Source organism: Cucurbita pepo, chromosome LG18 (genome assembly GCF_002806865.2).
Source record: "Cucurbita pepo subsp. pepo cultivar mu-cu-16 chromosome LG18, ASM280686v2, whole genome shotgun sequence".
NCBI classification, from domain to species: domain Eukaryota; kingdom Viridiplantae; phylum Streptophyta; class Magnoliopsida; order Cucurbitales; family Cucurbitaceae; genus Cucurbita; species Cucurbita pepo.
Window position 1 is genome coordinate 2,837,721 of NC_036655.1, and position 14,888 is coordinate 2,852,608.

At 37.2% G+C, this 14,888-nt stretch overlaps 2 protein-coding genes across 3 annotated transcripts; both read right to left on the bottom strand.

Annotated features, from left to right (window-relative positions):
* Positions 1-1,208: 1,208 nt before the first annotated feature.
* Positions 1,209-5,268, bottom strand: LOC111780587 (probable inactive receptor kinase At5g10020). Its single transcript, XM_023661021.1, has 3 exons — positions 3,811-5,268; positions 2,080-3,624; positions 1,209-1,980 (listed from the first exon to the last, which is right to left on the bottom strand). The coding sequence occupies exons 1-3, from the start codon at positions 4,709-4,711 to the stop codon at positions 1,391-1,393; spliced, it is 3,036 nt and encodes a 1,011-aa protein (XP_023516789.1). The 5' UTR covers positions 4,712-5,268; the 3' UTR covers positions 1,209-1,390.
* A 4,580-nt stretch (positions 5,269-9,848) lies between these two features.
* LOC111779594 (programmed cell death protein 2) lies at positions 9,849-14,318 on the bottom strand. Of its 2 annotated transcripts, none has more exons than XM_023659668.1 (11): positions 14,072-14,318; positions 13,416-13,664; positions 13,147-13,230; positions 12,638-12,771; positions 12,446-12,543; positions 12,241-12,329; positions 12,013-12,124; positions 11,174-11,328; positions 10,806-10,876; positions 10,314-10,428; positions 9,849-10,180 (listed from the first exon to the last, which is right to left on the bottom strand). In XM_023659668.1, exons 2-11 carry the CDS (start codon positions 13,653-13,655, stop codon positions 10,013-10,015), a joined length of 1,266 nt encoding a protein of 421 aa, XP_023515436.1. In that variant the 5' UTR covers positions 13,656-13,664; positions 14,072-14,318; the 3' UTR covers positions 9,849-10,012. The 2 variants fall into 2 exon arrangements, with proteins under 2 accessions (XP_023515436.1, XP_023515437.1); XM_023659669.1 differs by having other exon boundaries at positions 13,416-13,705; positions 14,072-14,311.
* Positions 14,319-14,888: the final 570 nt, after the last annotated feature.

Sequence of the window (14,888 nt, forward strand, 5' to 3'; positions counted from 1 at the left end):
TTTTTTTTTTTTTTTTTTTTTTTTTTTTTAACGTTTTAAAAGAAAAGATTATAGAATATAGGAGCTGAATGCATAATGAAACTGGTTTGCAAAATGCTCTAAAATCAAACTGTTCTTAAATTAATAAAATTGATTCTAATTCTATTTTTTTAATCTGTATGAGTGAATAGTAATAGATTATTATGATTTTGAGAAAGTTACTACGGTGAAATCGGTCGACACGCTATTTTTAGGAAGCAGTGCTAGAGCATCTCGATTCGAGTCCGAGTAGCAGCATGCCATTTTATATTATAAAACAAGTTCTATGATATGATTAATTCACGTCCCGGATATTAATTCAAATAATTGAATTGAGGGACCTTTTAATTTGTTTTTTTTTAATGATATTTTCAACTTTAAGAGCATATATTAATGGGTTAAAACATTTGTCACCGACTACTAAATTTGATACTCGAAAACTCTTTTAAACTAAGAAAAATGACCCAATTTCGATAACAAATAGGATTTTTATAACGATCAACTTTTCGAGAAACTCGAGTCACAAACTTTCATTAATTGACAAAGGTTTGTTGTACGGTTCGACTTAAACTAAAAGTATGGTTTGATTTGACATTTGCAAATGAACACAAGTTTTAAATTAGTGTCTATTTTTAAATATTTCACGTTAGTTAATGACAGTTTGTAACTCGAGTCTCTAAGAAAATATAGGATCTAAGAGATTCAAGATCAACCAATCTGTGATGTTCGACATTGGTTGGGGAGGAGAACAAAACACTACTTATAAGGGTGTAGAAACCTTCTCCTAGCTGACGCGTTTTAAAGCCTTGACGAAAACCCAAAAGGAAAAGCCCAAAGAGGACAATATATGCTAGCGGTGGATCTAGGCTGTTACATATGGTATAAGAACTAGACACCAGACGATGTGCTAGCTTTCTCGCTGTTTCCCGAAGGGGGGTAGACACGAGACGGTGTGCCAGTAAGAACGTTGGGCCCTAAAGGGAGGTGGATTGTGGGTTCTCGCTGTTCCGCGAAGGGGGGTAGACACGAGGCGGTGTGCCAGTAAGGACGCTAGGCCCCGAAGGGGAGTGGATTTGGTGGCAGTTCCATGTCGATTGGAAGAAGGAAAGAGTGCCAACGAGGACGCTGGCCCGAAGGGGGTGGATTGTGATATCCCACATTGGTTGGGGAAAAGAACAAAACACCATTTATAAGGATGAATGAACTATGGACTATGTACTTCCAATTAAGTTCGGTTTAAAGAACAAATTACACGGCCGATCGACTCGAAAAATGGCGCAAATTTGAGGAAACAACTGCTTATTGATAACAAAAAACAATGGTGTTAGCAATAAAAACTTGAGTTAGATCATCTGTACCATGGATTTTCCTTCTACTGCACAGTCACTGAAAGTTCTTCATACACAGTTTTCATGTCAGGCCTCTCAGCTGCTGGTAGAGTGCATCTTAGAGCCATTTGAAGCATATCTTCAAGCTGTTTGGGTACCGTTTCCTCACCGTCGAGGTCCAGAACCGTCCTGTCGATGCACTCGTCGAACCGGTTTTCTCGAGCTAAGTACCTCACCCAGTCTGTTAGATCAACAACTCCTGGGATCCCACAAACTATTTCCCCTGAACTTCTTCCAGTTATCAGCTCCAACAGAATGACTCCATATGCATAGACATCACTGTTGAGTGATGGACATGGCTTGCTCGAGCTAGCAAATTCGGGCGGCCGATAGCCTAAAGCACCTGCATTAAGAACTTGCTCCGCCGTGCCAGCCGGGGTTAATATACGGTGTAGACTGTAATCTGTGAGCCGTGCGTTCATAGTCCGAACTTCTAACAAAACGTTCGAGGATTTCAAGTTGCCGTGCGGGATAGCCTTCTCGTTGTGTAAGTAGTTTAAACATTGAGCTATGTTTGAAGCGACTTTAAGACGGGTCGGTAGAGATAACGGTAAGACTCCTCCTCTCTCCATCTCTGCAAAAAAATTTAAAAAACAGATAGGATCATCAGATACTACGCTTTGCCTTTTACTCGACGTTTCATCGACGTAAAAGCCGATAGATTTGATCGTACCTTGAAGATAGAAAGCCAAAGACTGTGCATTTATGAAGGTTGATATAAGAAGCTTCTCATGATCCCTTGGACCCCAATAGTATCCATTTATGGAGACTAAATTTGGGTGTTTGATGCTTCCAAGTTTCTTCACTTCTCTTGCAAATTCCTTTTTTCCTTTTGCCATTCCCTCCCTCAGCCATTTGACAGCCAATACATGTCCAGAGTCGAGCGTCGCCTTGTACAACGTCCCGTGGCAACTTTTCCCCACAATTTCCCCTGGAGCACGTGAAAGTTCTTCGGCTGTGAATGTTAAGGAGCCATCAAAAAGATGTAGATCCCCCGCCAATTTATCGGGAGAGCGAACGTTTAGTGCCTGGGGAGTATCGAGATGTAGCTGGCTCTTTGTAGGTGATGGATTTGAAGATGACATGAGAGACATGGGTGAGGATATCCCTTCTCCTTTTCCTAATGATTCATGATAACCAACATTTTTAGCCTTGTCTGAAACTGACCACACGTTGCTACCGACATGATCGTCCCCTCGGTGGGATCGTGGGAGAAGATCTTGACGAAAACCAGATGGAGGCGTTGATGTAGTCTTCTTCTTGTTCGTCTCAGATTGACGAATAACAGAAGAAGCTTCTTCCAAGGCATCTTTTTTTCCATCGTTGGTCGATGTGCTATGGTCGAGCCTTTGAGCCCTGTAATACAGTATAATACAAAAAAGAACTACCAATGCAGCAACTAGGATCAAACCTGCAATGAGAACAATTCTAAGGATCGTTTTTATACGAGACTGATACATTGTCGACGGTAAACCAGGGAAGTCTCTTGAATTTGATGGGGAAGAAGGAAAAGTTAGCAAGGAGTTTCCTGGATGAAATGCTGAATCAGAAAACCTCATCAAGTTCTCAGGAACTTCACCAGAAAGGTTATTAAACGACACATCAAAGCCATTCAAACTATTCGGAAGGTTTCCCGGGATGATCCCGTCAAAATAATTTCTGGACAGATTGAGATACACCAAGCTGTGGAACGTACTCAACTCCGACGGTAAGTGACCGGTCAACGAGTTACGTGACAGATCAAGAGATTTCAGACTTGAACTTGAAGTAGAATTTATACTCTCATAGAGTGGCATAGGGCCAGTAAAATTGTTGCCAGAGAGATTAAGATCAGTCAACTTCACCGAGTGAAAAAGGGTAGAAGGGACGGGACCGTTAAGCCGGTTATAGCTTAAATCAATGACCTCGAGTTCGGGATAAGTACCCAACACAGCTGGAAGAACACCCTCCAATGAGTTATTGGAGACATTCAACAAAGTAAGCCTTAAGAATTGAGAAGATTTATCTGATAATGTTCCTGTCAACGAATTCGAACTTAACTGAATAACTTCCACATGGTTTCCCCAACTTTGAATCCAAGATAGATTGCCTGACAGCATATTATTACTAAGATCTATAACCGCACAAGAGCCAACAGTGGCGGGCAAGGAACCCGTCAATTTGTTTGAAGATATATTAAGCTTCTTCAGAGTTGTCGATGTAATACTCCCAACCGGACCTGTCATGGAATTACGTCGTTAGAAGTTAAGATAGTCGATAATGGAACGAACCAAGAGCCAAAATGCTTCCACGGTCTAGTTCGTGCAAATCATAACATAGGATGCTATATATACACATGCTTCAAGTATCAATTACAATGTAAATAATCCAGAAAGAGCATATAGACAACATATTATGTGAATACCTTGAAGTTGGTTAAGGCTAAGATCGAGTTCGGTCAAGAGCATCGAACTCTCTCGTAAGAGAGCTTCTGGAAGTGACCCGGATAACTTGTTTCGTCCAAGTCGAAGTGTTTGTAGAGAGACCACGAAGTTGAAGGCAGGTATGGTGCCAACAAACTCATTGTTACTAGCATCAAAAACCTCTAAGCTATCAAAATAAGGCATCCCATCATGAGGAAAAAGCACTCCATTCAACAGGTTATGGCTAATATTAAGATACCGAATCGACGAAATGAACGACGGATTCCCAACTCCGGCATCCATTGAACCAGTAAACCGATTGCTACTCAAGTCAACATACTCAACGCTGCCCATTCGTGACAAAAGGCGAGTGATATCCCCCGAAAAGCCATTACCGTGCACGTCTACATACTTCAACTCCTCAAGTTTACTAAAACCAGTAGGGAAAGCCCCATCAAATTGGTTTGAAGAAAGATTCAGAGACACCAAATTAACTAAACCAATCAACAAATCAGGTACAGAACCACGAAACCGATTTTGGGATAGATCCAAGAATTCAAGGGACTTGAACATACCAACTTTCACAATACTCCCAGTAAACTGATTGTTAGAAAGTGATAAATTACGAAGCAAAGAAAGGCCTGTAATGGCTGCAAAGCTAAAGTCACCAACTAGACCAGCATTATCAAAAGCAAGAGATATGACACGGCCATCAGCACAAACAATCCCAAACCAATTACTGGGGCAGCCATTAGAACCCAAAGAGCTTGAGTCCCATGAATCAAGTAGCCCAGAAGGGTCTTGAACAATGCCCTTCTTGAGCTCCAAGAGTGCAGCAAAATCAGACTGCCCCAAAACATTGACCAACAAGAACAGGCATATTATCAAACAGGTTACGTGCATTGCTTCAAAACCCACCAAACAGCCCAAAATCTCCGTGGGAAAAAGCCAGTAAACAAAGTACTTGAACTAGTTAACAGATTTCAACCCCAATTTGGGAAATCAAAATAAAGGAATCAAGCAGAAAACAGAGCAAGAGTTAACGAAACTCAGAAATCGCACAAAAGGGTAAGAACAAAATCACTTGCCGAATTCAGGGGTCGGATCCCAACAACTGCTGAGTAGCAATCGTAATGGGAAGTGAAGGAAAATCAAAGGATGGGTGAAGAACACAAGAACCCACATTCCAAAAGGAGTGGAAAAGTGAAAATGAGGGATTTAGGAGGGTGCAGAGGCCATAGAGATGGAGAAATTGAAATGGGTGGAGCTAAAAATTAGTGGAAAAGTAAGAAAATTAAGAGAGTCCCGAAGTGCCAACGAATCAGCTATAAAAAATTGAAAGAGGATGAAGGAGATGAGGGTTTTGATTCCTTGGCTTTGACTTGGAGACTTCAATTTTCTTTCAATAGTACAAAAGAATCAGATCCCAATGCAAATCGCCTCATACAAGATGGAGGGATGGCTCACCCCTTTCTCTTGTGATTTTACTTCGAGTCATAGCCCGACGTCTCGTGTTCAAACTTTTGTGATATCGGGTTCTACTCAATTGATATTGATTTCCGTTTGTTGGACTCTTTTTAGCTCAATTACTTCAAAGTCAGATGATAATTGGTGTGTTACCCATTGAGTTATATTTGGATTGACAATTAAATTTTTTTTAGATATAACCCGGTAAGTAATTTTTTGAAAAGTATAAGAAAAAAATTGACACAATTGTGAAAGTGCGTGATGAGACATAATAATTTCGCTCGAGAAAAAATAAAGAAGTAAAAGACTTATTTAAATGCCTTAAGAGATAGGCAAGACATGAAGAACGGCATTTGGTCAAAAAATTGACACAAATGTGAAAGAACATTGACAAGACGTTGAGAAAAATAACAAAGTACAAGAATTACGAACGTCCTAAGGGATAGGCAAGACATGAAGGATAACGTTCGACCATAAAAGTTGACACAAATGTGAAAGAACGTCAACAAGATGTAATAATTTAGCTTAAGAAAAGTAACGGAGTAGGAGAATTACGAAAACGCCCTTGAGGCTAGGTAAGACGTGGAGGACAACATTTTGGCTCCAAAAATTGACACAAATGTGAAAGAACATCAATCAGAGTGTAATAATTTAGCTAGAGAAAAATAACGAAGTAGAAGAATTATGAAAATTTCCTTTAAGGCTATGTAAGACATGGAGGATAACATTTGATACAAAAAAATGACAGAAATGTGAACGAACATCATCCAGACGTAACAATTTAGTTTAAGAAAACTAACGAAGTATAAGAATTACAAAAATGCCCTTAAGGCTAGGTAAGACATGAAGGAAAACATTTGACAAAAAAGAACCGACACAAATGTGAAAGAACATCAACCCGACATAACAATTTAGTTTGAGAAAAATAATGTAGTGTCAGAATTACAAAAATACCCTTAAAACCAGATAAGACATGAAGGATGACATTTGGCCAAAAAAAATTGAGACAAATGTGAGAGAACATCAACGAGACATAGTAATTTGGTCTGAAAAAATAACGAGTTTAAAAAATTACAAAAATGCCTTTAAAGCTAAGTAAGATATGAAGAACATTTGACAAAAAAAAAAAAAAAAAAAAAAAAAAAAAAAAAAAAAAAAANAAGAATTACAAAAATGCCCTTAAGGCCAGATAAGACATGAATGGTAACATTTGACAAAAAAAAAAAGACACAAATGTGAAAGAACATCAACCAAACATAATAACTTAGTTTGAGAAAAATAAAATAGCATAAGAATTACGAAAATGCCCTTAAGGCCAGATAAGACATGAAGGATAACATTTGACAAAAAAAAAAAAAAAACACAAACGTGAAAGAACATTATCCCGACATAACAATTTAGTTGGAAAAAAATAACGTAGTGTTATAATTACGAAAATGCCCTTAAGGACAAGATAAAACACAAAGGATAGTAGTTGGCAAAAAAAAATTTGACACAAATGTAAAAAAAACATCAACGAAACATAGTAATTTAGTCCGAAAAAATTAACGAGATAAAAGAAATACGAAAACGCCCTTAACGAAGATGTGCACTAGAATTGAATGCAAGGGCAATGCTTTTAATGCAAAGATACCCAAAGAAAGTGACACACAAAACCATCCTTTTAAAGAGACAAAAAAAGGGCATACAATTTTGGAAGGAAATGGGTTACAATTTTTATTTAGATTCCCTTTACTATGTTCTTTGTCTTCTTTGTCCTTTTCATTTTCATTCTCCATTATCTCTTCCCTCTGTATGTTGACCCAAAAAAAGAATTTACTTTTTGAAAACCAGACTTGAACGGGTCTGGATTGAATTGTTGCAAACTAAACCCATAATTATGTTGAGTCGGTTGGAATCGGTCGAGCTCATAGCTCATTTCCTTGCGCGAATCAGTTGGGAGAACACGTGAACTGAATCGGGCCATGATTATTCTCTTGGGAATGAATGTTTCGCTATCGAAAAAATAGGGAGAAAGTTACTTCAACTTAGTTGCTTCAACGCATCTAACGATTGAATCTTTACTGTGAAGTCTTTTATGACTCGAACACAAGTTCAAAATTTGTGGGAGTATCTTAATATAAGCAATTCGATCTATCATGAGTTGTTCGTAATTAAAATTGAATCAAAAGTTCATTTTACCGCTGTAATTATATCTGACACTTTTAAGTACTACTAATTCTCAAATAAACATTTGTTTATAATCCAACCAGAAACCAAGTTTCTCTCGAACTAGTGAGAGAGTGAGACCATTGTTTAAGTTCTGAAATCAACACTGAATGAAGCTACTCATCTATTTGTTCTATACGGGAAGAAGACATCTCGTGAAGTTATGTTCCCAGCTCCTTATTTGGTCAAGTCTGGAAAATAGTAAACATATTGAATCGGCTACAAAAGTCGTTCTCACTCATACAAATCAACGGACAAGGTGGGTCGTATCAATAGTATTACCAAGATAAGGTACCCAACCTTATTATATGCCAACCCTATATTAAACTGGAAATAATTAAAAGTTAAATAATTAATTAAGAGATTTTATGGTATAAATTCTAACATCGAAAGAACCCAAGGAATAGGTGGGTTTTGTAGTGAGGCCTGACAATGAACTACCGTGTTGGGAAGAAAGTGATCAACCAAGAGGAGAGGGAGTAAATCACGAGATCTCACCATTCACCACTCATTGGATAGATCTAACTCGGTTAGTAGATGCCAAGATCGCGTCAATGATGGAGGAGGGCATGTCATCAGTTAGTTGAGTATGCATCGGTGGTGCGATAGCGTGAGGTTTTCCAACTTAAAATATGGGAGATAGGGAGATTTGAATAGAGGTGTTCGTGAGTCAAGTTGGGTCGTCTCGAGACATTTCTTAAACGCAACTCAACCCAATTATAATCAATTCAACCACATTTTTTTTTTTTTTGTTAGATTAGTTTAGGAGAAAACGACAATTGACTCTCTTTTCTTATCCATAAAATAAAATGGAAGACTTCAAAGTCATAAAATCCTTCTTTTTTGAACCAAAAATAAATAAATCTCTGCCAACATCAATTCAATGAGCTCGACAACTAAAATACGAGGACTAAATTTCAAATTTTAATCTCCAAACGCTATTTAGAGTGAAGAAACTAACTAGAAACCAAAAACGCTAGTATGGATTAGTCAAACCACACATGCGAGATCCCATATTGGTTGGGGGAGAACAAAACATTCTTTATAAGAGTGTAAAAATCTCTCCCTAGCCGACGCGTTTTAAAAATCTTGGAGAGAAGCCCGAAAGGAAAAATCCAAAAATGACAATATCTGCTAATAGTGGACTTGGGCTGTTACAACATATACCAAAACCAACTTGTTAGCGATAGACAAAGAAGCAAACTTCTCAGACTTGCTTTTAGTACAAATTCCGCTTAGCCAAAGCAAAAACCAATTGATTTGCTTTCGGTTTTTAGTTCCTTTACATCGAACGACCAACCCAAACAGCTCCTCCTTTACACCGAACGACCAACCCAAACAGCCTTTAACTCGAATCGACAGGCAGTCAAGGTCAGTACTTTTGGTTTTTGCTAGCATCTCTATTGGAATCTACTGGTACCAACAAAGGACCAAGATACAAGAAATTGTCAATCTCTAGGAATCACAATTGTATTTTTAAAACTAGATTTAACATTATATGCTCCTTCTTCCACAAGCTGTGACTTTTAGATCCAACTAACTTGTATTTCACTCACTTTCTTGATTCTTAATGAAGACTTAAAGAGTCACCAAGCCATATCTTCTCCTAAGTACTACACACAAACTCTCTCTTTCTATGTATTAGTCACTTTTAGGAATGAAAAGAATGATCTTTAGCTCCAATTTGGGCATATTTGGCTTGATAGGAACACCAAAAGGCCTATCAACAACAAAGATGCAACGGCCCAAATCCACCGCTAGCAGATATTGTCCTCTTCAGGCTTCCCCTCAAGGCTTTAAAATGCGTCTGCTAGGGGAAGGTTTCCACACCCTTATAAATGGTGGTTTGTTCTCCTCCCCAACCCATGTGGGACATCACAATCCACCCCCCTTCGGGGCCCAACGTCATCGCTGGCACTCTTTCCTTCCTCCAATCGATGTGGGACCGCCCTCAAATCCACCCCCCTTTGAGGCCCAGTGTCCTTACTGGCACACCGCCTCGTGTCTACCCCCTTCGGGGAACAGCGAGAAGGCTGGCACATCGTCTGGTGTCTGGCTCTAATACCATTTGTAACGGCACATATCCACCGCTAGCAGATATTGTCCTCTTTGGGCTTTCCCTTTCAGGCTTCCCCTCAAGGTTTTAAAACGCGTCTGCTAAGGGAAGGTTTCTACACCCTTATAAATGGTGGTTTGTTCTCCTCCCCAACCCATGTGGGACATCACAAAAGATAACTCAACTTCTTACGAAACACTCTCTTAAACTCAGACATATGCATACCTTCAACCAATTGATAAAGGTCTTTTGGCTTCATTGCTTCCCCTTTCTCTATCCAAATTCCTTCACAAGGGTCAGAAAAATACATGATAATAATGATATAGCAAGGTTTATAGATTACAGAAAAGAAGAAAATGCACAAAATGATTGATTTCTTATAATTTAACATTCTGAAACACTTTGGGTAAGTAAACAAAAAGGCAGACTCATATGGCAATAAGAATTGCTGAAGAACAAAACTGACAAGAATATTACTGGGGAACAGAAGATGGGGTAGAGAGTTGAACCCAGGCAAACTCCTCTTTATATGCTATGCTGGACTCACAGGAGGCTTCACATGTATAGACAACAATTGTCGCCCAGTCGAGTGAATCCACGTCATTCTTTACCCCAAAATAATAAAGCAACTGAGGCAAGATCTGTTGTCACCAAAGCAAAGTGTCCAACTTTTAAAACTAAAAAACATAATGTGGACCCAGAAACAAGAGAGGAACAGCTTCCTTTTTTTCGTGTTGGGGGGGGCGGTAAATACAAACAAGTTGCCTAAAGTACCTGGAATTCATAACACATGGGACCGCTACAGTAACTGCATTTTGGGATATCTGCTTGCGAAGGTCGACCACTTGACATTGGCCATAAAGGTTTAGATCCATCATCTCTACAATATCTGGTTTCAATTTTTATTGATGAAATCAATAGCATGTTCGACATTGAGACGAAAAACTTGAGTAAAAATGTAACGGCACATTTCGATCATCACCAAGTGTGATAGCACCACTTGTAGTTGTAAGAATAGGCTCAAAATGCTAATATGACTAAGATTTTAATTTTATTTAGTACCCTGATTCGAACAGCATCTAGGGCAAGAGAACTTTTTACTTCATTCTCAATTTATAAAACTATCAAGCAACTAATCAACTCTTATGATTGGTATTTTCGTATAAAGTAATCACAAACCCATGATCGAAGTCCGTTTGGCCATGGATCTTTGAACATGATCAAGTTCAATAACTTAGTAAAGAAAACTTGAAAAATTAATATTACCTCAAGACTTGTTCAGGTGCCTTTGATAAGCGAACTTGAAAAGAGGCCCATGACTTTCTATCATCATCTCCCTGTATACCAAAAATTTCATAAAATTTATCACCAAAAAACTCCTCTTTCAATGAAATTCCGCACTTTCATAGATAAAAGGAAGAATACAAATCAACAGTAAAGAAAAGGAGAAGAACAGACTACAGAACAGGCCTCCTATCCACAATGAAACCCAACTTGAGAGTACAAAAATGACTTCAAATCTTAAAAATAATTGAACAACTTTGAAGAGGTAAAAATACAAAAAGAGGCACTAAGCCCACTACAAAAGAAAACTTAACTTTTCAAATGATATACGATACCATAAAGATCGATACCTCAAAATTGGCCAACAAGGATTTCATCGAGTCATCCATCCTATCCCTACGAACCAAAGCATTTGCATGGGAATCGTCCTGGGATGTTTCCATGTTGAACTCACTCTCGTATTCATGTATGATCCCAAATTCAGGCCAAAGATGCTTCTTTGAAACTGTCGTCAAAAGCAAATAATTATCAGTTCAATTTTAAGAGTTACTTCCCCTGCAAATCTTAGGCAGTGTTTTCAAAGTGCAAGGCGCACTCTAAGATGACAACCTCTTTAATCACCTCATGGCAAGAGGCGACAAAAAAATATTGTCCTAATGAAGAAAGGCGCACTTAGTAAAATGATTAATAAATAATAGTTTTGACAATAATAAACAAAAATACTTGGAGTCTAAAAGGTTAAAATAACAACAAAATTATGTAAGTTTCAAACTAAAACTAACTTCTGCTATTCTTTTTCTTCAATTCTTCTTCCTTGGTTTTTCTTTAACTTTTCTGCTTTATTGAAGGATTGAAGAAGAAATTTTGGAGAAAAAAAATAAATAAAGGTGCTTGCACTGGGTACTTCCAGACGATAAGGCCTTGCCTTGCCTCGCCTGTTGCCATAGGTGAGCACCTGGTTGTGCGTCAACAACACTGATCTTAATCAAGCAATCCAAGAGCTTCTACTCGATATTAAATATTTTTAAGGTAAGTCCTACTATATATATATATATATAAATTACATAGATTGCAAAAGAAACCGGACATCCAAGGAAAGGGCCAAATCCAAAAAAATAAAATAAAGAACACAAATCTTCTAAGTCTCTAACGAATAATAACCCTAGAGAAGTTTTTTTTCTTTACCAACCTTTCTCAATATCTGTTTCGTATTGACTGTTGATCTGTCCAGAACTTGACAACTGAGAAGATATGCACATTCTTTGGCAATCAGTTTTATGCCCAGTACGCCAATGAATAGCCTGAAGTTATATAGAATAAAGTTTTGAGGATCAGAACAAAGAAGTTAATTTGGTTTTACTTGTCAAAAGTTCAGAAAACAAGAAATTGTACTTGCAGCCCGGTGCAAATACGATACCTGATGTTTCTCAGAGCAATAGCGTACTTTTCTACACTTGCTACAAACTTTATCTCCTTTCCAAGTACCACACCAGCTACAAGGTGCAACTGAAACAACATCAAATATGTTAGAGATGTTTCATAAATCAGCAAAACTTTAAAGAGCTTTCATGAATAAATGTGCTTTAAGGCCTTCAGTAGAAAGAAGAATAAATCAAAACTACCTCCAGATGCACAAGGTTTGTCAGTCCCATCATGTTTTGGGGCTTCACTTGAGTAAAAGGGATTACTACGAGGTAATTGGCCACGGAAAACTTTCACACTACCAAAACAATTACAGAGTTACTAAAGAAATTTTTAAAATGTAGGATACTGAATAAATGGAAGGATATCATAAGAAAACCAGCTGGTAGTACCTTCGAGATGACTTCTCAGACTTGCTTTTCCATTGCTCATGTTGATCTCGTAGAAGACAAGTCATTGATGGACACATAAACACAAATAACGTTCGATGAAATGTTGAGTCCTTCTCCACAATAGGAGCATAAATCTAACAATTTTTTTTAACAGGAACAAACCATCATAAGCTATAATTCCATGAGGAAACGTCAATAATAGTCGGAAATAATACGAAACTATATGATCTCAAAAAAAAAAAAAAAAAAAAAAAAAAAAAAAAAAAAAAAAAAAAAAAAAAAAAAAAAAAAANATAAACACAAGGTATTTCCTAATTAACTCCTCAACATGTTGCACATTTGATAAATTAATTTTACTACACTTTTCCCAGATGCAGAGTCATTGGACTATAAACTTAGAAAATCTTTCCTATTCTAATTACTATTTTTTTAGAGAATTGAGACTGCAATGCAGAAAGCAAAAGAAAACACCCAAAATGTTTGAGAACAAATATCATTAGAACAAATACCTGGAGCAGAAACTGCAGAGGCTCTCCACATATATCACAAACACAAGACCTTCCAGACGGCAAATTCACTGGATCCAACCATGCCTGCGATGCCAATTATTTATGCAATCAAATACTATCCAGCTTCAGTACAATTCAATCTTACAAGTAGAACAAAAAAAACATTGTCGATCATCACATCACTAACAACATTGAAGTTCAAGCAGAAAATTGATAAAGATATAATATATAAAAGAGAAATTTGAAGAATATGGACTGTGCTTACACACCGGTACTCCTCCAGCCTTGCTTGGAAATAACTGAGGAAGAAGAGACCAAGAATTTTCGGGCTTCTCGACAAAACCCAAAACCACTGATTCATCTGATTCTTCATCCTCATCATCGTCATCAGTGTCAGAGTCATCTAGCAATTCTTCATCATCATTAATGTCCTCGTCATCCAACGAGGTGATACGGAGGCTATTAAGTTTTTCCATGGACTCCACTGCACCATTGCCAATTTCATCCATATCGACGGGCTAAACCTCAGGCACCAAATTTCATTAATCACAAGCCAAACCTTCGTTTAACAGATGATAATCAATCAACCAATCAAGAAGACTCATCGGCCATTGCCATTCGATCAAACTCAAAATGTTAGTTTTCTACTTTCTATTTCCTTGTTGGTAACAAAAAATTGTGACAAGAATTTCGATTCTAACAAGATTTGTATAGCCAATAAACTACTTGTTTTTTGCTTTTATTCATCTTCTTAAAGGCTTTTCCCTTCTTATTCCTTGATTCACTCTTAGTTTTATAATTTCATTTACACTAGTTGAACATTGATTGAAGAAGAAATCAACCAAAATAAATTGTTCTTGATTTTCATCTTCGCGAGTGAACAGAATAAAGAAAAATAACCAAACGATCAAAATTAAAAACTCACCAGACGCCGAGGGTTGCGGGTTAAAGCACTGTACTCCGAGTGAAACAAAACAGAGATAAGTACTCTGATTGATTGCACGAGCGAGAGACTGTGAGAGGGAGGGACAGCGGCGATTTCGTCGGAAGGTTGAAACTATGACAGCCGCTGACAAGGCGTCCGGCGGGAACGGCGGAGCACTGTGACAGTTGCTGGTAATGAGAGGGAGGGCGTGGCTGAAGTTGAAGTAGGGTTTAGGAAGAAAGCCAGTGGATGGTTTTACAAAAATTAATTGAATTTATTTATTTATTATTATATTATTATTTTAGAAAAAAAAAATTAATTAAATTATACAAAATACCATCTAAATTTTAATTATTCTCAATAAAAAAAATTTAATTTATTATAAATGGAAAACATTTTGAAAAAAAATTAATATTCTGATAATAAATTAACTTTAATGCATTTTTATAATGAATTAATTTTATATTATCACGCATTTTTCAATTTAAAAAAAATATTATATTTAAATAATATATTCATTTATATTATTTTGTTTTCTTCAATTAAATAAAAAATTAGATTTTGAATAAAATTTTGGAATTAGGATTCATGAATTAATATATATATATAATTGTAAATATGGATGTATGGATCGTCCATGAATTAAAGCCCAATAAACACGATATTGGGCCCAACTTTGACTTTCGCACTAAATTGGGCCGCTCGGTATAATGTTGACAAGAAACCTTTGGGCCAAGCCCACTATTATTATTCTTCCATATATTTTTCAACATTAAATAAAGCTTTTTTTTAGTATGAATTAAAAGGATTTAATAAC